The sequence below is a fragment of the Electrophorus electricus genome, chromosome 5 (genome assembly GCF_041902795.1).
Source record: "Electrophorus electricus isolate QZ-2024a chromosome 5, ASM4190279v1, whole genome shotgun sequence".
NCBI classification, from domain to species: domain Eukaryota; kingdom Metazoa; phylum Chordata; class Actinopteri; order Gymnotiformes; family Gymnotidae; genus Electrophorus; species Electrophorus electricus.
In genome coordinates, this window is record NC_137501.1 from 26481832 (window position 1) to 26509196 (window position 27365).

General features: G+C 38.7%; 1 protein-coding gene across 3 annotated transcripts in view; it reads right to left on the minus strand.

Moving 5' to 3' along the window:
* Nucleotides 1-7731: 7731 nt before the first annotated feature.
* LOC113583886 (tripartite motif-containing protein 2-like) overlaps nt 7732-27365 on the minus strand; it is a 30388-nt gene continuing 10754 nt past the window's right edge. Inside the window, exons 3-12 of one of the 3 annotated variants that reach the window (XM_027020483.3) lie at nt 26370-26610; nt 25368-25519; nt 24782-24962; nt 23804-24305; nt 23084-23187; nt 22782-22949; nt 22505-22673; nt 22177-22247; nt 21679-21819; nt 17623-19827 (exon numbers count right to left, since the gene is read on the minus strand). In XM_027020483.3, coding sequence (XP_026876284.2) covers nt 19675-19827; nt 21679-21819; nt 22177-22247; nt 22505-22673; nt 22782-22949; nt 23084-23187; nt 23804-24305; nt 24782-24962; nt 25368-25519; nt 26370-26489 — 1761 coding nt within the window. In that variant the 5' untranslated portion in view covers nt 26490-26610 and the 3' untranslated portion in view covers nt 17623-19674. Of the gene's footprint in view, nt 10861-11572; nt 11706-17622; nt 19828-21678; nt 21820-22176; nt 22248-22439; nt 22674-22781; nt 22950-23083; nt 23188-23803; nt 24306-24781; nt 24963-25367; nt 25520-26369; nt 26858-27365 lie in introns of those variants that run through there. The other 2 variants (XM_081714603.1, XM_081714602.1) reach the window with 2 other exon arrangements.

A 27365-nucleotide genomic window follows, 5' to 3' on the forward strand; every position in this document is an offset into this window, starting at 1 on the left:
ATATATATATATATATATATATATATATATATATATATATATATATATAATTTTTTTTTTTTTTTTTGTATGTGAACATCTGACCCATTGCAAATTTTATATAATCATGTGAAATTTGAAAATTGGTTGGAAATGTAGACATCCTAAACAACTTGCTAAAACTATAGTTTGACATGGAATCTGTGGAAGGGATGTTAATGACATCTTTGAGTTTTCTGTACAGATGAGGGTTTTTTTGCGGGGGGGGGGGGGGGGGGGGTTGGTTGAAATCTCATATCTTGACATGAGATGAGCTTATGAATCTCTTGGTTTTGGTTTTCTCTAAACTTCTTTAAGACCTAAAATGAGTTATGCTTTCATACTTTTATAAATATTTAATACTTGGGCAGTTAACAAAGTGGGCATACCTTCAGTAGATATAAAGAGTTCAAATGAAGCTTTCAGGTAATCTTGGCTTAAGTGTTTATTAAATACTAGCCATACATCCATGCAATATCTATTGCAACACACACCTATAGCCAACCTTCAGCTTGCAGTGTTCAATTTTTTGATGACTCGTTGGCCCACTTCTGGGCTGGATATTTTTGTATGAGGACCACTCCTAGCGGTGGCAATGATGCATGAAAAAACAACACTTTTTGAGACTAGTAAACCTGTCAGCGCAGCAACACCATTCATGCCGCTAGTTAAAACTAATATCCAATCGGTAGTGCACCTTTTAGTTGGAAACTTGTCAGTTGCCTTGGGATGGATGATGAACTGCATGGCAGCAAATGGGCTGTAATTGATATGACTTTAACTTCAGCAACTCTACACCTGCAGCACTGCTGTGTTGATCTTTGGTAGTGATTGTAGCGTGGAACATAGTTTGGTAACCAAGTGGGTTTCTTGGCCATTACTTGGTCACCACTGATCTTCCAAAGATTCTCTTCAGGGTTTAGATGAGGATTATCTATCTGTTTATTTGAGTTCTCAGCTTCCCAGAAGTGCTTTGCCGGTTTTGCTGTGTGACAATGGGCACTGTCTTGCACTAGCTGATTGGGTGTTGTTGAAGGTGGTTTTAAACATTAGCATTCACTGTCATGTAGCTATAGAACACAAACTGTGACACTTCCTTCAACAAACGGAATTGGCTTCACACACTTTGGGTTCAATCCTTCAACACCAAATATGTTTCCCATCTGAACCTAACTAAATTTGCTAAAGTGAACCTTGGACCAGTTCTCAACTGTCTACATATGCTCCTCAGCAAAGGTTAGTTTAGTCTTTTGGATGCTGAAACGCTGTATGCTGAGACATAACCATTTCCCATTCATCATTTAATTGGCAAGCAATTCCAGTTGCAGTGTTGAACCGATTTCCCAGTAAGAGTTTGTATCATCCTGTTGTCTCTGGCCAACCAGCATTTTGTGGAGACTTGAATGAATTATTGTTATTGTAAAGCTTCTATATTCAGACTCTTGGAACAAACAACTTCTCTTCAATTGCTGAAAGGGTCATCCCTTTAGCCTTCATCTGAACAACCTACAGGCATAGGGTTTATCACCTGAGAGAATCTCAATATCATGCAAAAGGTTGCCAGATAAATAGAATTTGTCAGATAATTAATAGGAAATTAGAACCAGGTGCCAGATTATCAAACTAAAGTACCCAAAGTGTTCTCCTATTTTGATCACAGCTCTCTTTCAAATTTCAAATCTCTTTCAAAGCTGTCTTTGTCAGTGCACTGAGGGCATTAAGAGGCATCATTCAAACAACCTTCATTCCTCCAGAATCAACCATGAGCACCACAATCTCAAGAGGTGCTAGGGCGATGCCATTTGCTGTAAATGTACTCTTACAAATCCAGTATTATAGCAAAAGATTAGGCTTGTTCTGTCTGATATTCACCTTTTAGGTTCTCTATATAGTTATATGTACTATAGATTAACTGAGCTGAAAGAACACACCACCCATATGTGCCCTACTGTGACATTTATTTTAAGGCACGCACTATTAGTCTCTTTATTACTTCTATTTGGTGTTCATGAGGAGTCAATTAAATTTAAATAGCAAAAATCTGTGATCAACATCTTTTCATTTATCTCACAGTTTTCTGATAATTGGAGAATGCTGAAGCCTGCATCCCAAGTGCACACTCTGGAAGTTTGCAAAAAGTGTGCATTACCACCCTGATGATGTAGATGATTGGCAGATTTTGAAAGCCCTTTGGCCCTCTCGATTTTGCCAGGAACAGGCAAGTTAAATCCACAAGTCTACAAGTAATGAGAAAATTGCATCTTCCGACTGGACGCGAGAATCCAGGTCTAGATCCCTAGTGGGCAAGCCTATTGGACTGTGGCAAAGAAAAGCTCTCTGGGAGCAAGAGGAAGAAAGCTTTATCCAATTGATCTAGTCAGAGTCCACCCAGGAAGCAGCTGAACAAAGTCTAGCAGGAGAACGAATGCAGGTGGTTATGGTCTGTTCACAAAAGACTAGAACATTCAGCAGGCATTTCAGTAATCTTGTAATAAAAAAGCATTTCTTAGTTTTGCAATATTTCGATGATTAAATAGGACTCTCAGAAGAATTACCTTTACACTGCATAATTATTAGGCTAGTTGTATTTCTGAGGATTCATTGCATTATTGAACAACTACAGTGCTCTCGGTCAATCCAAAGTATTAATATACCTCAAACCTGAATATTTAGGAAAGTAAAAATGAGGTTTTGGCTTTTTTCAGAGACTGTGCAAAATTATTATGCAACTAAATGAAAAATTTAAATTTTCCCATCTCACTTTACCTGTTAAAGTGAAAAAAATAAACAACTCAAAATTTGCATTTCTGACTTTTTTTTTTTTTTTTTAATCAGTGACCAATATAGCTATCTTTTCAATAACAGTCATAAGCCTTCCATTCATTCATCTGTCAGTTTCTTAATCTGTTGGCGATCAACTTTTTCTGCAACAGCAGCCACAGCCTCCCAGACCCTGTTCAGAGAGCTGTACTGTTTCCCTTTAATTTATATCTTCTATTTAATAAGGCCCCACAAATTCTCAATCGGGTTTAGTTCAGGTGAGGAAGGGGGACATGCCATTATTCTTTCATCTTTAAGGCCTTGTGAGGAACATTGTCCTGAATAAAAATCATGATCTTCTGGAAAGATGCAGACTTTTTCCTGTACCACTGCTTGAAGAAAGTGTCTTCTAAAAACTAGCAGTAGGTTTGGGAGTTGATTTTAAGTACGTGTTCAAGCCGAAAAGGTCCAACTAGCTCATCTTTAATAATACCAGCACATAGCAGTACCCCACCTCCACCTTGCTGGAGTCTGAGTCAAAGTGGAGTTCTGTACTCATTACTGATCCATGGGCCCGTCCATCTGGTCCGTCAAAAGTCACTCTCGTCTCATCAGTTCATAAAACCTATTTTAATAATCTGTATTCGGATATTTCTTGGCCCAGTCTTGATGTTTCACCTTATGCATCTTGTTCAGTGGTTGTCAGGTTTCAGCCTCCCTTACCTTGGCCATGTCTCTGAGTACTGGACACCTTGTACTTTTGGGCACTCCAAGTAGGTTGCAATTCTGGAATATGGCAGAACTGGAGGATAATGGGTTCCTGGTTGCTTCAGGTTTGATTCTCCTCAAATCTTTTGCAGTTAATTTGTCTTTTGTTCTCAACAATTTTCTTGTGACCCTGTTGACTATATTTGCAACAAAGCGTTTGATGATTCTGTGATCACACCCCAATATCTTAGCAGTTTTAGGAGTGCTGCATCTCTGTGAAAGACTTTTTACAATTTTTGACTTTTCAAGGTTAGTTAAATCTCTTTTTTGGCCCACTTTGCCTGCCGAAAAGAAGCTGCTTAATAATTATGCACACCTTGATTTAGGGTGTTGATCTCCTTAGGCCACACCCTCCCTCATTACACAAATACACATCACCTGGTGTGTTTAAATCCAATAAGCAGTGAAATTTATACAGCTTGGAGTTGTAAAATATGCATAAAAATGATGTGGTCAAAGTACTCTCTTGCCTAATAATTGTGCACACAGTGTATGGGAATCATTGGGTGGGTCAGCATAGTTTGACACCAAGGTTTCTCACAGCTCTCAGTACAACAAAAAGACTACCAAAATTTAGCATCAATTCAGACAGTTTGGTTCTAGCAGCCTTAGGACTAGAAAGGAGGACATCTTTTTTTCTGGGTTTAGTACGAGGTTATCAGGCATCCAGGCTTTTATGTCTAGATGTTATGTCTAGATAGATGTTTCACCGTTGACATTTACAAATTCATAGCAAACAGTTTGGTAGAATATAAATGAAAAAAAATAAATGGATTTTTGTTATCCCAATAAGCTTAGCCTGCGTAATACGATAGTGATGCAGTCATATTAAGCAAAACCAGCAAACTTTGGTCAGAATACAGTAAAAGATTGCTTGTAATCTTCACTAAAGCTGTGTCTGTATTGTTATATGGCATATATCCCAAGTGATGTTCATGGTGAATGCGAGTTATCTGGTGTTTTATTTAGGTTAGTCCCCAACTCTGAAGCACACACGAGAAATAAAGATGCTGACATTTATTTCCTTGTTCCTGCAATTTTCCTGCATGTTGTGCACATCACCCATCATCTGATGGTGCCATAGAATGTCTGAATCAGATAATTGAAACAGAAGTTGGCAAGTCGGTGTACAGCCCTAATTTGAGAGTAGGGACTTCCTTTTGTTCAAATAGAACAAAAGTAATGATCCGGATATCTGAATATATTAATGAGTTATGCAAAACTCTCCAGTCTGTGTAATTACAGGTACAAGTAGCCTTGTCAGCACCCACTGTGAGATGGTTACATAAGCTAGAGTTTGGAGATGGTGGTGGTCAAAGAGGTGAGGGTGACCGATCCAGTGTAATTATAGTCATTTCAATACTGTGTAACACAAAGATTTGAAAGCTTCACTCTTTCCCAAGGTCCTGCATAAACCATTGAATTCACCTGTTGTTGTGTACTTTGTAACTCAACATTGCAGTCAAGCCTTAGCAAATTGTTCATTTTGTTCTGGGCAAGGGGCAGCAAAGAACATTTTGAGTATTTTTCTTCTGAGGCTTACTAGTCAGCTACTGTTCTAAAACCTGACTGCCCAGTTCTTTTCCCCACCACCCTTCATGCATTATACCCTGCAGCCTACTTCACTCTATTCTAGAGCCCTGCTTGGGATTTGAGCAAGCAACCTCCAAGCCAAGGAGGCAGTGCTCATACCACTGAGCCACAGGTACTCATGCTCCTGGTGTAAATTTGAGAATATTTAACTTTCAGCCTAAAGCAAGAACTGTATTATACTCAATACAAAAAGACACAACTTCAACGACCACGTCCATAACCACCACACCACATACAGGCAGCTGTAATTTATAATTAAAAACAAACAAACAAACAAAAAAAACCTTGCCGCCAAAACGACTGTTTTGGCGTTCTAGTCCTTACTGGTCTCTGGCTGTTTATCAGTTTTTTCCTTGGACATTCTCCCTGGAAACCGGCAACTTTGACTAGACATCGAAAACTACTTCTTCATAAAAAAACTGCATCCAAAGAACATTTTTCTTTTTCTATCATGGCCGCTTAGGTCTCTGTCATTGTGCATAGTGCAACATGTTTAGCTATTCTTGGTCCATTGTTAGTGATAGTTTTATCTGTGAGAAGTGTAGATTAATTGCTACTCTTATGGAGAAATTCTAGCATTAGAGGTGCACATCCAGACTTAGAAAGTTTTAGACCTATTGAGGAACTAGAACTACAAGCTCTGAATGACTTAGGTGAGGTTAGCAAGCCCTCAACTCGGGTACTACAGCAGGGTGACGTTACGGCGAAATAGCTGATCTTGGGCTTGCCCACAGGAGCGCCACACATCTCCAATTCGCGTGTCCAACAGCTTTGCCCCACTCAACGAGGCACCCACTGAGAAGCCTGGTGAAAGAGCTCTAAGCAGAAATACAGAAAAAGAAAAACATTAATACCCTAATTAGTATTAAAGTAACTGATTTTACAGAACACTGCCTGCACCTTTCATCTAAAGCCGGGTTTACTAAATGTTAGATCACTAACCTCCAAAACGCTCATGATAAGTGAAATCCTAACAGATCATAGATTTAATGTACTTTGTTTAACAGAAACCTGGATCAAGCCAGATGAGTACATAGCTTTAAACGACAGGTGTCCTTCTGGCTACAGCTAGGTATATCACCTGTTTCTATTCTCTGAGTACACTCACTGCTGGGCTTTTCTCCTGTGTTCCACTGTTGTCAATATGACAGTTGTGAAAGAGGTTATGTTATGGTTATTGACTGTATTTTCTGTATTCTGTAAAATTCTGTATTTTCTGTACATTTCACTTCATTTCAAAAGGATGGTGGAGTTATTGTTAGCTCCAACAACACTTTGAGCTACCTGCGTGTCTGCTTGATGGGGAGGGTATTTCAAAAGGCCTCAATTTGAGAGTGTGCTGCACATATCCAACAATCTATGAATTATACATGTAATGCACTTCCAGAAAATAGTGATTTTGAATATTAGAAACCAATCTCTCCCAAAAATAGATTAATAGATTAATATTTAATTAATAGATTCATGTAATTAATGTAACTAATGTAACAACATAGAAATAAATACACACATCTCTCATCTTTTTGTTTTGCTGTCAGTAGCAGAACAAGAAAAGAAAGTGTGCCTGTATTAGTATAGGTGATGTTAACATGAACTAGCTGTTTAACACTTTATTTGTCCTTGATGATAAATCAAGAAGAGTAAAGCAGCAACGTTAAAATCGTTAAAAAAAAAAAAAAAATCCCGAGAATTAGCTAGCTAGCAAACACAGGTTAAAATGGTATTCAAAGAAATTTTTAATTTCTGATTAGTTGTAATGGAGAGACAAATCACATGATCCGTAATGACTCTCTCTGGCTGTGTTCAAAATAGCCTATTGCATACTATTTGCATACTGACTGGGCCCCTGATCAGTAAGCCGTATGCAACCAAAATAAATTTGACCAGGAAGCAAAAGATACCCAGATGATATACCACTTCCACCATATAATTCCAGTATGTGACCAGAGCTGTCTTTCTGGTGTACTGCATCCTGTTGTGCAACGGTACCGTAAGTGGGCTGCAACCTTCATACGTTCACATGACCTTGCAGTATGGATTACATGTGTCACATACCTATTGCCCAAACCACTATATGACATGTGCCATATGTCACATACCATACTGTATACTACTACGCAGACCAGTATACAGTATATACTGAGCACACTATTCAGTGTACAGTATGTAGTAGGCTGAGAGTAATTCATGTACTTATTTTTTCCAGGGCAAGCGGCAATCTTGATCTATCAGATCAGGTTTACAGAAGAAAACAACATATTGAACAATTCCCAAATAAACAAGCAAGTTGGAAGAGAGAAGCTGAGTATTTGGTTACCAGCATAGCAAAGAAATATTGTATAATGTAAAACAAAAATGCTTTATTTGCTAAAACAAAATAATAAAAAACACTGCCAAAGATATAAAACTTCTGTCTATGCATTTCTGTTTAGTACGAGCAACAATCATTTACAGTGTAAAGGTGGCTGGAGATGGAATCCTGATCCTACTATTTCTCCCCAACATTATCATACATTTGTAAATAAATACTTCTCCTAGAAGAGAAACATTGGCATTATTCTTATGTCTTCACAGGAGGGAAACTTAGAGGTGTGGTTATAAAAGTTTATTAATATTGATTTTGAAATACAATTTAAAGATCAATTCCATTCTGTAAATTAGGTACATATGCTTTTGCTTGACATGGTACACATGACACAGTTTTGTTTCTAGAAACTACATACTAATATGAAAGTGTGTAATAACAAATAAAGGTAAATGACAAATAAAGCATGCAAGGACAAATAAACCATTTATATTATGGGAAAAGTTCCAATTTCAGTCTAGTCTCATTATAGTATATATTCTATGTTCACCTTATAAATCAAAAATGCCAAAAAAAAAAGAAAAAAGATCAGAAATAAAAAACACTCTCCAGAATGATAGAAAACTTGATTATGTTCTATGCACAGTAAATCTAGTTTTTTGCCTCTTGTTGGGAGCTTAAATCAAAGACATTCTACTCCTTCAGCCCCTGTATCAATAGTAAATCCTTTTCATTCATTGGTACATGCAGTTTTCATGCGTATGTTATAAGCCACGGGTCCCTTGATGCTGAAGCCAAGGTAGAAGGAGACCGGTCCGTTGCCACAAACCCTGGCTGGATGGTTGGAAGAAATCCTGATCCGTTTCTGTCCTCTTAGAACAAACACATTATAATTCCTCACCTCTCCTTCCACACGTAAAAGATCTTTGATTTCATGTCCGTCATCTCCTTTAGTTAGATGATCAATCATTGTTCTGTCAAGTTGTAATGTGTGAATGAATCTCTGTAGTCCCTCTCCTTCTTTGAGTAAAAAAAGGGGCACTAGATAGCGTGAGTGAAGGTAATTTTTGTATGTATTCTCAAATGCATTATGCATATATGTGAGACATTCTGATATGTCTATTAAATTATCTTCTGGCTTTCTCCCATCTGGCCAAAACAGCAAAAGGACCAGGAGGTAAAACTCTGGGCTTCTTTTTTCTTTTTGCTCTTCCCAAAGGCCTTTTAGCAGGGACTGGAGTTCTCCCAGTGGTCGCAGAACTGCAGATGTGGGATCTTTTTGACTCAAGATGATGTTTGCTAGAATGTAGTTTTGTACTACATCAGCATCATTTGGTGAATGTGAATGCATTTCACGCCATTGTTCTGTAGTCAAATTAAAATCCCCTGAAGTGTGTTGGCAAGTCTGGTACAGCCCTGCAAATGTGCTGACCTTTGATTCTTTGAGCATCTGCAGCACTGTTTTTTCCTGCTGTTTTTGGATGACATAATTGCTGTAACAGTCATTACAATCTTGCCAGATATATTCTGGGTCATCTTTGTAAATGCTTGGCTTTGAGTAAGTGAGATACCATTCAAAAAATTTAAATTTATTCTCAACTTCATCTCTGAGACTAGTAAGGAGAGACTTATACTCCTCATATCTACTTTCGTTTATTAAACTGGACAAAATTTGGGGGCTTTCCTTTGTTAGAACCTCTGACCATCTCATGTCAAGTTTTGTAATCTGGATAAAAATGATATTTGCCACCTGAATGTAGCCAAAAAGTCCCCTATTGTTGAAGTAGTTGGATGGCATTTCTGGTCCATTCTCATTTTCAGCAACGTTTGCCTCATCTTCAAAAGCTTTAGTTGCCAGTTTCCCAATGTGCAGGATTTCTGAAGCACTTTGTGGGGCTTCCTTTTTAAGCTTATTTTTATACACTTGTCCAAGTGTGTCTCTAATGAAAGAGTTGCTCTTTTCCCTGTTTATCGCAACTTCAGCCCAATATTCAGCACTTTCAAAATAAGACTTCTCAATGTAATAGAAACGGGCTAGAACTTGCGGGAGAAATGGATCTGTTCCAAATATGTCTGAGGCCTGTTCTAACACTGAAACACACATCTTTTTTCCTTCTTCTTTTGAAATATCTTCAATCAGGTTGGAAAATTTTTTCTGTCCCTTCTGACCCATTTGACGCTTTGTGAGTATTTCTTTGAAAGTTTTCATCAAATACCTTGTCACTGGGTGACTGAGCTCTGCCAGAAGATTCTTTGTAGTATTACTTCTGGTTACACCTTCCAAGGTTAGCAATTGTAGACACTTATCAGCAATCATAGGGTGTGCCATTCGTACATGTGTCTCTCCTTCCTGTGTTTGGAATATGACCAGAATGTCATTAAAGGGATGCCTTTTCTCCACCAATGAGAATGTGTCATCAGCTTCAAGCCTATTCCTCTTTTCAACAAACCTCTGACAAAAATCATGTGTGAGATAAGAGCCAGGGACATATGAATTAACCAGAGCCAAAATGGCCAGAAGCTGGTCTTCGTGGGGACTCCTCTTTTTCTTGGTTGGTTTGATCATTTCGCATATGCTTGAAACAACAGATGAACAGAAATTGTTCTTCATAATATTATAGGCATGAAATTGAGAATGCCTGTCTCTATGTCTTTCAGTGACCTCAATATGCTTTTCCTGAAATCTAGTTTTCTCCTCTTCTGAAAGACTTCTGTGCAGGATCAAAGCTTCTCTTTCTGGCAAGTTTATCTGGTGGAGACAGTTTAAAATTATGACCACAGGGATAGTGGCAGTGACTGTATGTGACATCATCTTGATAATATTGTCTTCAATTTCTTTCCTAAACTCTCTTGTTTCCTTGTTGTCCAGAAGGAGAAGAACAGTGTTTTGGTTTTGTGGACCTCCTACATTAAATAAATCCACCACTTGTGTGGCAATAGCCATTGTGTCTGTTGTGGACTGTGTTACTTTGGCACACCTGAGTTCTCTTCTCAGGTTCCATAATACTTGCATGGCCAGCGTGGACCCTCCACTACCTGGTGAGTGGAATAGTTTAATATTAGCAATGCTCCCACTTTTACATTTACTCTCATTTATCTTCCTTAGTATATCATCATATAAATCTCTTTTGACAAAAGGGGTATTCTCTCTTTCAGCCCAATAGAAGTTCAGCCATTGGGGTGGAGCTCCTCTGTAGAACTCAGATTCCTGCTCCTTGGCATTTTCAACGCTGATATTTTCACTTTCAAACTTATCAGCCCACACAACATCAAGCGCTGATAGTCGGTCCCTAGTATTTGTTTCTATGGGTATTAGTTTTCCTTTTTGTGAAGGGACAGTGCAAAGTTCCATCGGAGCTGTGTTAAGAGGTAACACCTTGATTTTTGTGCTTGTACAAAACTGGGTTTCTAAATGTCTGTTGGAAAAAGAGAGCGAGAGAGAGAGAGAGAGAGAGAGAGAGAGAGAGAGAGAGAGAGAGAGAGAAATTAGAACTGATTGTGGACTCATTTTTATTTCAGCTTTAATTCAAGATGTTTAAAACTATAGCAATTGCAATCATTATTTCCAGGACCTAACATTTTGAAAAGAAAATGCTGTGCTTTCCAAGGATATTGGAAGAGTGAAGTTACATAATGCATTTCTGTGCTTAGACTAGTGCACTGGTATCTCAGTGGTTAAGATACTGTACTAGTAAGTAGAAGGGTGTTGGTTCAAGCCCCCCTAAACACTCATGATAATTAGGGGCCCACACCACTAAAAACTCAGTTGGCACAGCAGGAAACTAGCACTTTCATGGCTTTAACTTCTAGCAGTGGTAGCTCAGTGGTTAAGGTACTTGACTTGTAATAAGAAGTTTGCTAATTCAAGCCCCACCACTTCCAAGTTGCCATTGCTGGGTCCCTGAGCATTAACCCTCAATTGCTCAAGTTGCTTCGGATAAAAGTGTCTGCTAAATGCCACATATGCAAACCTTTGAAGGATTTAAAATCCTTTAACCCTTCAGTGAATTACTGCATTTTTGATATCTGTATTTTTTAATTTAATTTTATTAGTTATTTTTATAAGCAGTTATAGTCATTTTATATTATGAGTAGAATGTATTCTTCTAATTATGTCAGCGATCATACCTCAAAAAAACCCTCTTTCCCTAGGGTTTTTTCCAAAAGTTGCAGGATGATATCGGTTCGCAAAAGCACACGGCACACTGTGTACTTCGGTGCTGAACAGTTCATGAACGGTGTGCTGCTGAAGCATCAATCCCTTTACACAAACATGTGAAAATGAAATGCAGTTAGTTAAAAACTATTTGAGAAATATAGGCATAGTTTGCTTTGCAAGACAATTGCTTTGCAAGCTGGCTAGTACCAGCTAAAGTAAGTACACATCACTTGGTTTAGCAAAATTTTGGCTTGCTTGATGCTGCTTTCTCCAGGGCCTTTACAGTAAATCTCCTTTCTGAATACTTAACATTTCAAAAAGGAAATGCTACGCTTTCCTATGGTACTGGAATAGGTAAGTCACTCAATGGCACTGGATGATCTATTCAAAGAGATTATTTGCCGGCTGGGCCTTGTGATGCTCCACTCAGCTCGTTAACCTGCGATGTTTGAAATGTGTGAGGAAGTATGTGAGGCATATGCATATGAAATATAATCAGCAAGCATACAAGTACCTATAAGTGTTTAAAGGTGGATTTTTAATATAAATGCTGATTTATGGATCACACTTTCCTAAGATGTGCATAACAGAGTTGGTTCTCATGACTTGTCAACTGTCAGCCTGTAGGGCTGTCAGCTGGTATTAGAAAATAGAAAAATGTATATTAAATAAAAAATTAAATAATTGAATATTATTCAAATTTTAAAGCCATTTTGAACTATTTTTCACAATACAAAAAAGGGTTATATGCCAGATATAGATGCCAAATTTTTAATGTCATGTTTAATGTTATGTCTTTTTGAAACACAAGAGGGTGCTCAATATCTCAGTTTCAATATGCACACAAGCACAGAGAATAGCCATACCATTTATTGCAACAAACAAAACCCATTTAAACAAAAGTGCTTTCCTGTAAAATTAAAAGTTTATTGTTTGATGATAAAAAGCTGACTGCTCCATTAACTCATTGATAGACATAAGATCAAAATTGAAATGCGTATTCTTTAGATACAGAAATAAAGCTCAGTATATAAACATTACAGTGTATATTCAAATATATTTTTTCTGCCACCCTAATGACTTGTTATTCTCACCCCAATTGTCTTTTATGTAGTTTTCTGTGCTTCCAAAATGATTTTGTATCTTTCTGTTCATTATCTAATTTTTCCACCAGCAGTTCATTGAATAGTAGTATGCACGCTAGGTCCAGTGAAGGTTTATCTGAACATTTATTCCATATATGTTTTACTGAGAGAACAGTATCTAATCTGATTAAAGGAAGAAAAGTTTAATACCTACTCATCATTGTATTGGTGACTAGCATTTTATTATTATATCATTTATATGCACAGATAGTTGTTCACTTACCTGTCTGTTGGGACATGCTGTGTTTAAATGTAATTTGAATGTGGTCTGGTTGTATGAATAGTAGAGAAGGTCTGTATTTTATCTGATGACTCTGATCACATGTTATCTTGCCCCACCCCACAGAGGAATATTCACAAGCTTTAATCAGCGAACTTGTCCAACAAGAAAAATATTTAATAATGATTAAATGGAAAAGAGATTAAAGAAAAGATGGAACACTGCTTTTCATGTCATGTTGATCTGTAGGTTCAGATTTATGATCAGAAACAGATTTTTTGCTTTGGGGAGGTTGGGGGAAGCTGTAATTACTGAAAAAAATGGTCTTGATTAGTCTTTGATTAGAGACGGGAAACTTTGTATGTCTTGACTGAAATATATTCTTTAAAATACCTCTACTGTTGCAGCAGCTGGTTTTAACTGAATTTTTGCAATCATGAGCAGTTTGAATGACATCAGTATTTTGAACAAGCTGGAATCTTTACTGAATTTTTGACTTTGTAAATATGTCTGCAAGAGTTTCATTTTCCTTTAAAAGCAACTCCTCGTAACTCATTATGCTGCTATGGAGACTTTGCTCAGCCGCATGTTTGTGGCTAATCAGATAGAGTGTATTTCTGAAGTAATGAAACTGAAACTGAACAAACCAGTAGCCCATAAGCACAATTCTCTTCCTCCCATTAAGCCAACCACAGACACATGTAGACAGACACACCTGCCAAACCCCTTATAAATGGGGCGTAAAATAAAAGGCTTATACAAGGCAGTACACTTCAGTAACACTAGTTATTGTCTTAATCGGGGAAAACTGAAAAACAGTAATCAATGGAAACAATAGCAGTGCGTAACAAGCGCCAGCCAGTGCCTCACCCTTGGCTTCTTGCTCGTCCACATCAACGGTGGTGAGTGTTGCCATTGTAAATTCTCAAAACCCACACAATTAACCACACAATTAGTCCAATCAAAAACCTACACACCTGCCTGGGTGAGTAGACAAACATTAAACTACAGCAACATTACCAGTTTGGATGACATCAGTATTGAAATATTACTGCAAGAATTTCATTTTCCTGTAAAAGGATACACTCCTTGTAACTCATTATGCTGTTTTAGAGACCTTGCTCAGTCACATGGTTGGGGTTGATCAGACAGAATCATTGTAACAGCATGTCTATTAAAATATATGCAGTGGCACAGTGTCTGATGAAGTGAAACAGGTCAAACTAAACAAGTCACTAAAACTATTCACCTGCCAAACTTTCTATCTTTAACTCACAAGCTTTTCAGTCCATTTTAAATGTATGCCTACTGTAAACAAAACAAAACCAGCAAAACCAATCCTTCCATTTATAGTGTGAGGAAATGATGACATTAATTTCCATTAACCTTTCAGTCTTGCAATAGAAACAGTGCTCTACCTGGAATACTAATTTAGACCATTTCATTGTTCAAACTGAAGCAAAAGTGGAACCTCTGCTGGTAAAGGTGAAACTTTCAGTTGAGTAAAAGAAAGAAAAGCTTAATGTAAAATCACTCTGTTAAAAATCAAAGGCAAAGCAAATTAATAAAAATGTGATGTGATAATTATATGTGGGCCATGCCACTGAATGTGTGCCATTTCTGTTCCAAGGACATTATATGTAAAAATATGCATGAACATTAACTGTACAGTACATTTTATTATGATAGTGACCTACAGTGACATTGTTGTAATAGCAAGTTTAAGATATATATTTAAAAAAAATAATAAAAACTACATACATCACTGAAAAAATAACATTTGTTACCTGCCCCTGCTCCATAACTAGACACTTTACCATCGAGTATAATCACCATCGAGTATAATCACTTCAGAAAAAAAAAGAAAGTTATAACTTTTTTAGAGTCTTTTTTGTCACAAGAAATCCATAATAATATGCACAGTTTATTCATATCCCCAGGTTTTCACTTAGTCCTGTTAGCCCAGCACAATCCCTCTTCTTAAAGATTTGAAAAATTCCAAAAGTCACATGATAATCATGAAATTACATAATCTGGATCTACTCAAGGCCATGGGAAGAACAAAAATACATTTTTTTTCATATTTATCTTCTGTATATTTGATGATATTTTAACTATGACTGAGAAGGTTAATCTCAGCATATTTCCCTCTTACCAAAATTATTTCTTAGTTGTTACTTATTTTTTGTACAAACATACATTTTGGGTACATTGTTAAAATGTGCTCAGAGACCTCATGCTATTAGCATGGATGCCATGCGGGTACATTGAATGTATTTGCTAATTATGTGCTGAAAATTCAGTGCTGTTACATTTAGCCCTATTACTTTTAATCCTTTTACACATGTAAAGAGTAACAGGACTGAGTAACAGGAATGAGTAGTGTTGAAGTTGTTTAAGATTAGTTTTACAATGTGACTACAGGGAGGCAATCAACTAAGTGCTGCAGAGAAGCAACTATAGCGCTCAACGTGATGCTGACCCAGAGAGGAGAGAGAAATATTTAGAGAAGGAACAGGAGAAATACAAGAAGGACCTAGAGTCAGGCAGAAAGAAAAGTACACACACACACACACACACACACACACACACACACACACACACATTGACACACATTCCTGTTACTCAGTGTTCATAAAGTGTTATTCTAAAAATAAAGGTAGACCACTTATTTTTAAAATTATATTTGGTCCATGATTTATCCAGTTGTTTTTATAAATGACATTTTTTATACATTTGAGGTTTAGTTCTTATTTAAAGGGAACTATGGTTTTGCATATTTAGAAAAATGTATAGTGACTTTTAGTCACAAATGTCAATTATTTGAACATGTAACCAACCATTTCTTTAAAATACACACTTTCTTGAGGTCAAAACAAAGGAATTAGTTGACATGATTTTAAATGACACATGAGTTTGGTAACAGGACTGAGAAAAATGTAGCCATCTTCTTAAAAACAAAACAACTGCCTAAAAAAAAAAAAAAAAAAAATCAGACGTATAATTTGAAATGAAAGCTGTCTGAGCCGTTCACTTACATGGGAATGGGCAAGGTTAAAAATTGTACTGCAGCCAGCCACTAGAGAGCATCAGACACACAGTGTCTTCACTTTTCACCCTCTGTCGTCTGGTCCACTTCTATATACAGTCTATGACGAAAAACCTCTCAGGGCAAATGCTCTTTTGTTGAGTTTGACGTACAGAGGAACCACTTTCTTAGTCTACTCAACATCCACACATCTCATTAGCGGATATTGCATATGTGTATGCCAATTGTTTTCACTGTCTTACTCCTAAGTGCAGAGGCACCACATGCCACAAAACATGGCATGCAATTGCTTAATGCCCTGGGCCAGTGAAGGGCCCCCCGAGGGCTGACAAACGTTAAACTACAACTGTGGCGATGCGCAAAGTTTGCAATGACAGTATGAGACCTGATGTTTGTATTGCACCTTTTACAACAGGCGTTGTCACAAACCAACTTTACATATGTCCAGGTCCCATTGATCAATCCAAGTGATCAAGTCAAAGGCACAAGTGTTAAAGGAAACCTCCCTAAGAGCATGCTTAAGAAACCTCACAGGAATAAAAGCTCAAAAGGGGAACACTCTGGACAACAAGAACAAAATATCTTTGTCAATAGGAAAGGAATGATTAGGAACAAATAATGATTAGGAACAGGAGACAAAATTATCCTAATGAGTAGACAGATTACACAAGGGCAAGTAAGGGACTGAAAATAAGGGCAGATGGGTGTTCTCTGGAAGGAGTAGGAACACGGATTAGTTCCTGTTTATGAGGGGTTTTGAGGTATGGTATAGGAACACAGCATGCATTGTATAGAATTGAATATCATCTCTTCCAGACGTCGAGTAGGTAAGAAGATAACTGAGGGGTTTTGTTTTCAAGCTCTGTGCATGCAGGACACATTAAAAGTAAATAGTTTTCTTAGAGAACTAGTTCATCACCCTACAAGTGGTCTGTATATGTGATGGAAAAGCATCATAGGTGGTGCCTCATGAAGCTGGTTAAGAGAACACCAAGAGCTTGCAAAGCTGTTATCAAAGTATAGGATTGTTACTTCAAAGAATCTAAAATCTAAATCACCACTTGACTGGAATTTAGTTCCAATCCAATTTAGTTCCACAGGAGAAGCTAATACTTTAACAGGACAGATAAGACCTGATGGAAGTCTGATGGATAGATTAGTTCACACTAGACCTTTTAGTCCCCCTGCATCCTGCTCTTTAATCATTTGTCTTTAAGCGATACATGCATGTGCTGAATGTGTTCATGATTCTGCTTGTATACCCTCTTTGTAAACACAGTCTGATTGTTATCTTTTATATGTGAGTCTTTTATACAGGTGAGTACAACAGGGGAGGCAGAGGTGAGAACACAGAGCCTGTTTTGTTTTAAAACACAGACGAATGGGAAAAGAAACCGTTTTGAGCAGGTTTTCACTCCTCAGTTAGGCTTTTCAGTGTTCTGCCAGTAAATAGCTATTAAAGCCATTCACCGTTTAATAACTAATTCAACGAGAAAGTGGTATAAGTGGGCTGCCGGTAATCACACACAGGTGCAACCAATTGTAATCACCCACTGGTTTATCCAGGCTGTCTCTCCACCACACAAATGACCCTTGGCCATGACACCACTGCCACAAGATGTTTTATTTTATGTATGCTTGGGATGAAAAAGGTTGAAAAGTAGCCTTCATATTTACACCGGTTTATTTAAATTTCAGTTGATAATATCTATCCTGACTGTCTCTGGCAGTCAATAAAGTAATAATCAAAAAATAAAACGTACAAAAAACACATCTCAAAATGAAAGGAAGACATGATTGCCAGTTTAATCTGTCATGGATTCCTTAATCTGATAGACAGTGTAAACTATTTTTCTGATCATGTGCAACACCAATTGGTCTTCATTTTATGATATTCTGCTCAGCCATGAAAGGGAGTCAGTGAGACTTCAATCTGGCAGTTATACCAAAGAGGAAGAGAAAGTTAATCCACTGTTTTTCTGCATGAAAACACATAAGGACCATTAGTGTATACTATACATCACTTTACTGTATTTTGTTTATTACATATTTAAACTAAATTTAAGAAAAATGTTAAAAAAGAAAATGCAAACATTTCGCATATTAAATGTATTAGTTTTTTACTACATTATTTTTTTCATGTAAAACCTATATACACACAAAAAAAGTGACTCACTTTTATTGCAAGTAATATACAAGTAGTGCAAGTAAACTGTGAGATAATTCTTATATTTGTTATATTATTTTAAAGCACACCTGTGATTTTCAAAAATGATAAAACCACAAAGTAGGCACTCATCATAACCCAGCTATGTGCAGCTCAAAAGAAAAAACATACCAACGTAACATATAAAACAATATATTTTTCCCCACAGAGTGTAACATCTCTTCAGGTTATCTACAATATTTAAGCAATGAGGAAAAAAAAGTGGTTGTATAACTAAAGATTTCAGACTAAAAATTGTTACACATCAAACATGCATCTGCAAGATGGCAATGTTACTTGTTTCAGAAGGCAGTGCCTAAAAGGTGTTGTGATAAGTGGAGCAAAAGACTTCATTTGGAATGTATGAAAATACCACATTAAGGAGGTACTGGCATATAGGTAGACAATGACATTATGTGAAAGTTAAGCTTAAATGTTATGTGAATGGACTAACACAGGTGGTTGTCTATTAATGACGGTAACTAAACCACCAGAGAGACAAGACTCAAACAGCAAAGGACCAATCCAATTGTCATGTAATTAAAGTGAATCAATGAAGTTGTTGACAGATTGTTTAGTGCACTAATGGACAAAAAAGCATGAGGAAATAAAAGTTCTGTAACTTAATTACAGAAATCAGAAATAAAGTTCTGTAACTTAATTACAAACAAAATCTCCAACATAACAGTATGAAAAAATCCCCTCAGCTCAAATAGTTTATATCTGTCAAATATCAAGTGCTTCCCTTTCTTGTTGGATATGGTCAACTGCCTAAACACACACACACACTCACACACTCACACACTCTGTGTGGGCATCACACCCTGAGCAACATGGTGAGAAGTTTAGTAAAGTGTCTGCACAATTCTAAACTTTGACCCTGATTTCAGCTGGAGGATCTAACTGCTGCAGTGTGTGTGTTCACTATGGTGCACAGGATGTCACATGCCTTTAAATATCTCTCTTATATTTAAGTGCATTGCATATATATGTTTTTTACAGTCAACCTCTTACACAGAATCAGATGGTAAAATGTGCAATTTTGCACACATATTAAGCCTAATATTAGGCTAGGTGTGCCTGCACATAAATGGCTAAAACAAGATTTGCCCTTATCTGGAACAGTTTACACTCAGGATTAATTTCTTAGTACCATAGAAGGTGGAACTATTAGAAAAAAAATCCATTCATGATATCCATGCTATGATATAAGAAAACAACCATATCCATACAGTTACCGTACTATAAAGCAGCAAAGCAGTTTTCAGTCTCAGTTCCCAGGCTGAAGAGTTCCTCCAACTCACAGCCCATTTTTCCCTCTAAAGATATATGTCACACTTCTTCTATGCCCTAACCAGGAGGCAAGTCAAAGGTCAAAGGGCAGAGGTGACAGACGATGGTACCATGGGCGTGCACTAGTAAAGTGGTGTGAGGGTGCTGTCTCTGGAGTTCTACTGGAGATATCGGTAGACTTTGAAACAGTGGTTGCCAGAGTCGGCCACCACCACGTGGCCGTCGGAAGTCAGGGCCAACCCCTGGGGGCCGTACAGCGGGTCCGCCGACGTGTTGATGTAGGACAGGAATGAGCCACTACCATCGAACACCTGGAACACGACATATCCAATTACAGAACATTTTATACTATCCAGGAACACTTCAGAATAAAGGGCCCTTATAATGCAGTTTTACAGAGCCAGTGTGGAGGAAGTAGAACAGAAGACCTTTTGAGCATCTGATAGAGTGGAGCAAATGGATGGTGAAAAAACAATGGAATGGTTTTCCTTTTTTTGTATAGGCAATTAACTACTCCTTGATACTGCAAATGTAAAAAAAAAAAAAAAAAAAAAAAAAAAATTTTAATTAAAAAAATATTTTTAAAAGCACATTTTTATTAAATATATATAAAAAAAGGAATGTTCCATTATTATTAATCGTATGCACCTATGGGATTTGTAATATGGTCACTTGCCACAGCATGTTTATTATGTACTTGGAAAGAAGGAACACCGGGACTTGAAACACACTTTTGATAAAAGCTTAGCAGCACTTGTTGGATTGATCAATAAACGCTTATGTGAAACACTTTGTTTTATACAATGCATTTATTAATATATAAATATACACTATATAAGACAGTTATTTGTAAGTGAGAGTGAGTCTGCATAATTTGCTGTCTCAGACATGGGAGAGCTTTTCCACACTTAATTTCTAGTAATGTGTAAGGACTGCCCATTGTAAGCAGTGAAGTGTCGGACAGGTGCCACCTGATGTCGTATAGATACTGCATAACCTTACTTAAGAACAGATTTGGTAAGATATTCTTGCTGTCTCATCTTTAGGCTTAACATTAGTACATAACAGTTGAAACTTTTAGTCTATAATAAATTCAACAAGGGCTTTTTGGAATCCATTATAATTGTGTTTAAAGTCAAATGGTTTTTGCATTCTTTTCCTAGAACAGGAGAACAAACATGGGGTTCAGCATGAGTTGTGAACAAACCTAGGTCACCTTACATTGTACAAACAGCGTGAGCCACCCACCCATGGAGAGGGAGAGAGAAATGGTGAGCAAGTGTGTGTGTGTGGTGGGGGTGACCCAAGTGCAGAGCCACTCTAAAAGATAATTAAAACGATTAATTTAGAGGACTGCTCATGGGTCAGAACCACTTTCTATGATGTCCTTGAGGTGTGAAACCCTAAGCTCTCTATTGAAGGATGCTACAGTGCACTCAGAGAGGGAATACAAAACATGGATTGGTGGTCCTGACTGGTGGTCCAGATATGGAGAACAAACAAGGAACAAAAAGAGGTGCTGATGAGCTTGTACAAGAGGGAGAAAATAGACACGAAGTAATGCTTACTCCCAACCAAGAACACCAAAACTGGAGAACTAAAGAACTGATGGGCAAAATGTAGAAACACAGACATGATCCTGCACCATTAAAAAAAAAAAAAAAAAGATTCAAAGTTCTAGAAAACATGACAGAAATCAGAGAAACTCTAAGGGATTTGATCTGGCAAAGAAAGAAAGAAAACTCAAGAGAGCTCTTCTTGAGTTTTCTTTCTTTGCCAGACAAGAGATGTACAGTCTTGGATGTTTCGCACTTTTACCAGCTAACCTTGTGTCAGACTAAATCAAAATCTATGTATGAGGCAGCCTGCAAGCTCTTCTTAAGTAGGGGCAGACACAGATGTAGCTGATAACCCCTAAGTACTGTTGAGCAGCTGTGTGCCTCCCTCTGCAAGCATGTTACAGGAAACAACACTACAGGAAATGTGCCAAAGTTATTCTGTGTGGTAATGGACCACATGGTACAGACATAGCAGTAAGATGTTAGGTTGACAGATTGTGGATTATAGCTTTGAGGCAATTCATGGCTACTGATCATAGTCAGGGAAATGAGTCTTGAGTGATTCTGACTGGAAAACTGGTGAGTGGTACAGGTCTTTGGTACCTGTATTCGGCTGTTGCCCCAGTCAGCTACTATGATGTTGCCATTAACATCCACGGCGACTCCGGTAGGCGCGTTAAACTGGCCGTTCCCCTCGCCATTAGACCCAAATTTTAGCAGGAACTCTCCCTCCGAGTTAAAAACCTGTAAATTGCAGGTTAAAGTAGCTTACATTTGACTATTATCTTGATTTTATTCCTATTTTCCCCCATTACTAATTCACACTCACTGTGAATGTGAGAGCTAGTGACCTCACACTGACTGAGGGAGAATTAGTGACATCACACTTTAAACAAATAAAGGGAGAAGGAAATTAGTTTGACCTTCCTGCCCAGAGACCAGGGCCAAGTACATCCAACTCCCAGCCACTTAAGTATTACAAGTTATTAGGCATCGCAAAAATGGAACAATCGGATTAAATCTGGATCGTATGTAGATGAAAAAAAACCAAAAAGATTTTAAAAAGCATGAATTAAAAAGGAAAGCAATGTAAACCCATACCTTCACAGAATGATTGTGGAAATCGGTTATGATGATTTCATTATTCTGGTTAACTGCTGCAAAATGAGGACCTACAAAAAGGACAGAATGAGGAAGGAAGACGGACAGAGAGTGTAAACACTGCAACATTTACACACAACTGCAAGCAATGCCTTGTGAGTGCATTGTAATCAGTCTCTACATTCCCTTTCCCCCCTTTGTTCCTGAATGGCTCTCCTTATCAAGTGGCACATGAAGTGATGAAAAGATAAAAAGATGAATACCTGGAAAACATAAGATGGAAGGGGTGGGAGAAGGGATCTGCTGCCAGTGTCAGGGCAGGAAGTACCTGCGAACTGTTTGTCGCCATTGCCGCGGCTGCCGAACTTGGTGACGAGCTTGCCGTTTGGCTGGAAGATGAAGACGCAGCAGGCCTTGTTGTCTACCACGACGACATGGCCGTTTCTGTTGATGGACACACCCTTGGGACCCATCAGCTTCCCCGAGCCAATCTTTGTCTGGGGGAGGGAACCAAAAAGAGTGAGCAAGCCTTTTTTAGGTTTACAAAGATCTCCGTTTTGATTTGTTAGCGGATAACAGCCACATTTGTCTTGCCCTTCACCCACCTTAAATTTGCCATCACTGGAGAAGATGCTGACCCATTTATTGTCATAGTCTGCGATGATGATGTCACCGTTGGGGTGCTCGGCGACGCCAGTGGGCCGCTGGAGTTGCCCTGGTGACCGGCCCCGTACTCCGAAGCGATTCCTAAACTGCCCGTCATTGGAAAATATCTACAAGCGGATAAAACAAGAATAAGAACCAACAAAAACTCCATAAGGTCCCAGTAAGTGCTTCTTTCTTGTAATGAATAATGCTATGTATTTTTCACAAACATTATTGCATATCTGCAGTGATACTGGCTTACCTGAACACACTGATTGTTACTGTCTGCTATTAAGACCTTGCCAAGGTTGGAGGCAGCCACACCCTGCAGATTGGTGAATTCTCCCTTATTTCTTCCTTTAGTACCTATATCACAAGACAAAAAAAAGCTTTTACCAATAACAGTACAAATATTCCATACTTTGATATACTTCTGCTTTTGAATATTCTACTTTTGAATATATAAAAAAAACACCACATTTCAGTTGCTTGGTTGTAGGTATTACAGCTAAAAGACTTTATTAAGTAAGGAGACAGTATTGTAAATGTTTCAAAAACACACATATTGTGTGTTAACACACAAATACACAAGTATTTGCAAATTAAACTGTTAGCCAGGATTATTTATTTGTTGTTTCAGAAAAGGTGCTTAATCAGTGCAATGGAACAAGATGTAAAGGATCAACTTATACATATTATATACAAATTATACAAATTTATATAAACTGTGTAAAAGAAAATCCCATTACAGTTTCATCCTAACACAAAAACAAATTTTACTCATTGTTTTAATTAAAGGTTACATAATTTTTATTTACAATACTGCCTATTTGCTCTGTGGTGCCATTGTAAACACACATAAAATAAGTTTTTATTTTCCATCTTGTTCGTTTTACATTAGCGTAAGCCCAGAATATCTGTTTAAGGCTATTCACTAGACTTTCTCTGAAGGTTTGCTTCCTCCAGCAGTGACTGTCCATACCGATCCGGAATACGAGGTCGTCCTCAATGGGGTTTTCCTTCCTCCTCCCTGAGCTGTACTTGCTTCCGGGCCGCTTAACGGCGCGCTGCCTAACATTTGCGGGGCCCAGGGTCTTGACCTTCCTCCCCACAGCGGCGTCAGGCTCATGCTCCTTGACTGTGACGGTCATGCGGGCTGGACGCCCGACCACGCAGCCCTGTACGCCCTCGCCCAAGGGCGTCCCCGTCTGGCCAACGGAGGAGACGCTGATGTTCACGGCACCCAGTGTGCGGATGGAGGCACGCACGGCCTCCGTCTCAGCGATGAAAGCTAGCTGTGCATTTTCCTCGGGCTGCAGCGGTAGGTAGTGGCCGGCCAGCTCATCCAGGCGCTCGCCCAGCTGCCTGGACGTCAGCAGCAGCTCGGCGCCCGAGCCACGGAGCAGCGCCCGCTCGGCCAGGGTGCAGCCATCATGCATGCTTTCACGGCCTTGCAGCAGGGAGGACAACTGCGCTTGCAGCACCTGCACAGCAAAGCACACACGCGACATGTGGTGACAGGCGAATAAAACAAGCAAGTAAGACTTTCCTACCATGGTGAGAATAGTAGCACCAGCCTGGTGAGCTCACCAACTGTCTGATACAACCATCTGCTCAGGCACAGACTCCGCACATTTTATCAGACACACAATACTACTGTACTGTACTCCTGAGGCAATACTGGTGTCGCATGTCAGACATATCTGTTAAATCATAAGGATAGGGAGGTCGTTCACTGAGATTCATACAGGCTCACATCGCCACTTGTGACTCAGCTTCAGGAAGACCTTAATATCACCCAATGGGAGGAAAGTCTGATGTGTGAGGGAGGCTATCCATGAAAATGTCCAGCGCATCATCCTTGATGTATTTAGTTTTACAGGAGAAGCTTGTATATTAGCTATGCTAGGTTAGTATTCTAGGACCAATTTAATTATTTTAGAGTATGCGTGATACAAACTTTCTGTTTCAGCCCGTAGTTGACCTCCAGTTCCATGAGCAGAACTTTCTTGCGCATGTCGAGTGTCTGCTGCAGCTCCGTGAAGGTGGTGTGGATGTCCTGCTCGATCGAGCTCTTCTGATTGGCCATCTGCTGCAGGGTCTCGGACAGCACCTGTAGGGCAGAATCAATCTCCGGAAGCCTGAGCAGAATAAAAGAGAGATCAAGTGATTCATCCTCTTTCCCACTCTCTCTCTGTCTCCATTCATCTGTGTTTGATTGTCTCTCTTGCTATCTTTCCCTTGCTCTCACTTTCTTTCTCACTTTCTCTCCCTGTTGCTGACTTTTCCTCTGCCTCTCCACATCTATCTTTTTTTCTCTCTCTCTGATGCCCAACACCGCCAGTGTACTCCAAAGGCACTGGCAGGTTTATCTGGTTTTCACCATTTACTAAGGCGCATGATACCATTTACAACTCAACGGTTAAATTACATTAACACGTATTAGAAAGCGTCGTTAAGTCACCCTGAACGACGGCTTCTAAAACGTCGTAAATGAATATTACCATTGTCACAGACCCCGTCCTCACACCACTACACCTGTTCACCTGTTTTTGACGGCGTTCAGCTGCTCCTGCAGGGAGAGCCTGTGCTGCTCCAGCTTGTTCCTGAGGGGCACGGTGGTGTGCTGAGAGTGCTCACCACCCGTGCACTCCTTGCATACTGCCATCTCACACGGCAAGCAATAGAACTCCATCACCTGGGAGGGGAGGGGAGGGGGGGGGGCTAGGCTGAGCTTTGTGACAGGTGAGCACAACATATTCTGGCAAAATATAATAGAACAATTTACTGTGTCTCTATTTTTCTTTATTGTTCAATTTTACATGTGTGTACACCTGTACTCACACACGCACGCACACACACACACAAAGACAATCCAGTGGATAATCCAGTCTTGTGGAATCAGCCTAATTCTCCAAATTTCCACATCATGCCGAAAGCCACGCCACCCTCAGAGTTTGGCATGTTAACATTCCTACTTTGGGCACTGCTGTATATGAAAACTAGATGCTGAACATTCCAAGTGATAAGGCTGTAGCTAACATACTCCTTCACACAGTTCCTTGTCTAAGCTTTCTACATACGCACACACACGCACATACAGGCACACGAGTAGCTTTTGTGCTAAACACAAAATTTCCAAAAACACAAACAAAGAAAAAGAAATGTCATTGTTAAGATTGAAGTCCAGTGCTGCCTAATGGGAATGTTGGACCAACATGCCGAATTCCATGGTTTGTAAAATCACTTTTAGGAGATTTTATTTGTTATTTCTGTTATTTTGGCATTCTGGACATGGTAAAACATTTAAACTTCCCTTTACAGAAAAGGCCCATTATTATACAGGTATTTTCAGTCTTTCATAGTCTTTATGACTGGGTACCATATCACAGTCTTATATGTCTATCTTGCTGGCAAAATTACTACAGTTCCCTGTAAACTGTTACTGAAAAAAACCCCAAGTCAGCTTCGTAAACTTCCGGAACAACAGAAACCTAGGGTATTGGCTGCTTTAGTGGGACCACCCCACATATGCTTAGGGCTCGTACATTGCCTTCGTGACTGGGGCAGGAGAGCAGCCGTCCCGCAGTGGAGGTGTTGGTCGGGTGCGGCCCGCCGTGCCCCTCTTCTCCCTGACCTCCGCACGGGCTCGTCTCCAGCACCTCCATCAGGCCCGTGATGAAGTTGCTCTGCAGGGCTGTCAGGCCCTCCTTCGGCAGTATGGAGGTCCTCCGGCACACGGGATACAACAGTGTCAGGCTGCGGGAGGGGGTGTAGTTCTGCAGATACCTGGACCACATCCCCACGTGACACGGACCGAAGAAACCGATCAGCTATGACTCACCCCAAACATGATTGCTATGAACATCCCTGTTAAAGACTTCATAAAGGTTTTATATCACATATATGGCTAGTACATGAATATCTATATAAATAGCCATTTGTACAAACTTATGTCAGTGACTACAGTGTTAATTATCTACACTGTCTACAGTTGTCTACATAAGTATAAACTGTGTGTGTGTGTATATATATATATATATATATATATATATATATATATATATATATATATATATAGGACCAAGTCCAACTACCTAAACTGTAGCGTTTCTAATAGGACTATCAGAAAGAGGTTCTGTGGGTATCCTTTTTAATTTGCTAAGGCAATGGTGGGAATCCTGTTCTGCTCTGTTGACTGAATGTAACTAAAGAGAATTAAAAGAATGATATAGGTAGAAATCCATCATGATATAGGTAGAAATAAGTTGTTTCTGCTTGTATGGTAGTGTTTATAAGTCTCATTTATATGACAGAGGTTGTTCAAAATATTAGAGTTTGACATCATTTGGCAGACAAAAGAAACAAGATGTTTTGTATAATGGTGTCAATCTATTAAAGACATTTATCAAGTTAATTACACTAAGAGACTGGTTATTCATGATTAATTATGAAGTTAAGAAATGTTATACAAGAGTAAAATATTAATACAATATTAAAATAGTAATATTCACTTGGGAGGGGAGATAAAACAAATACATGTA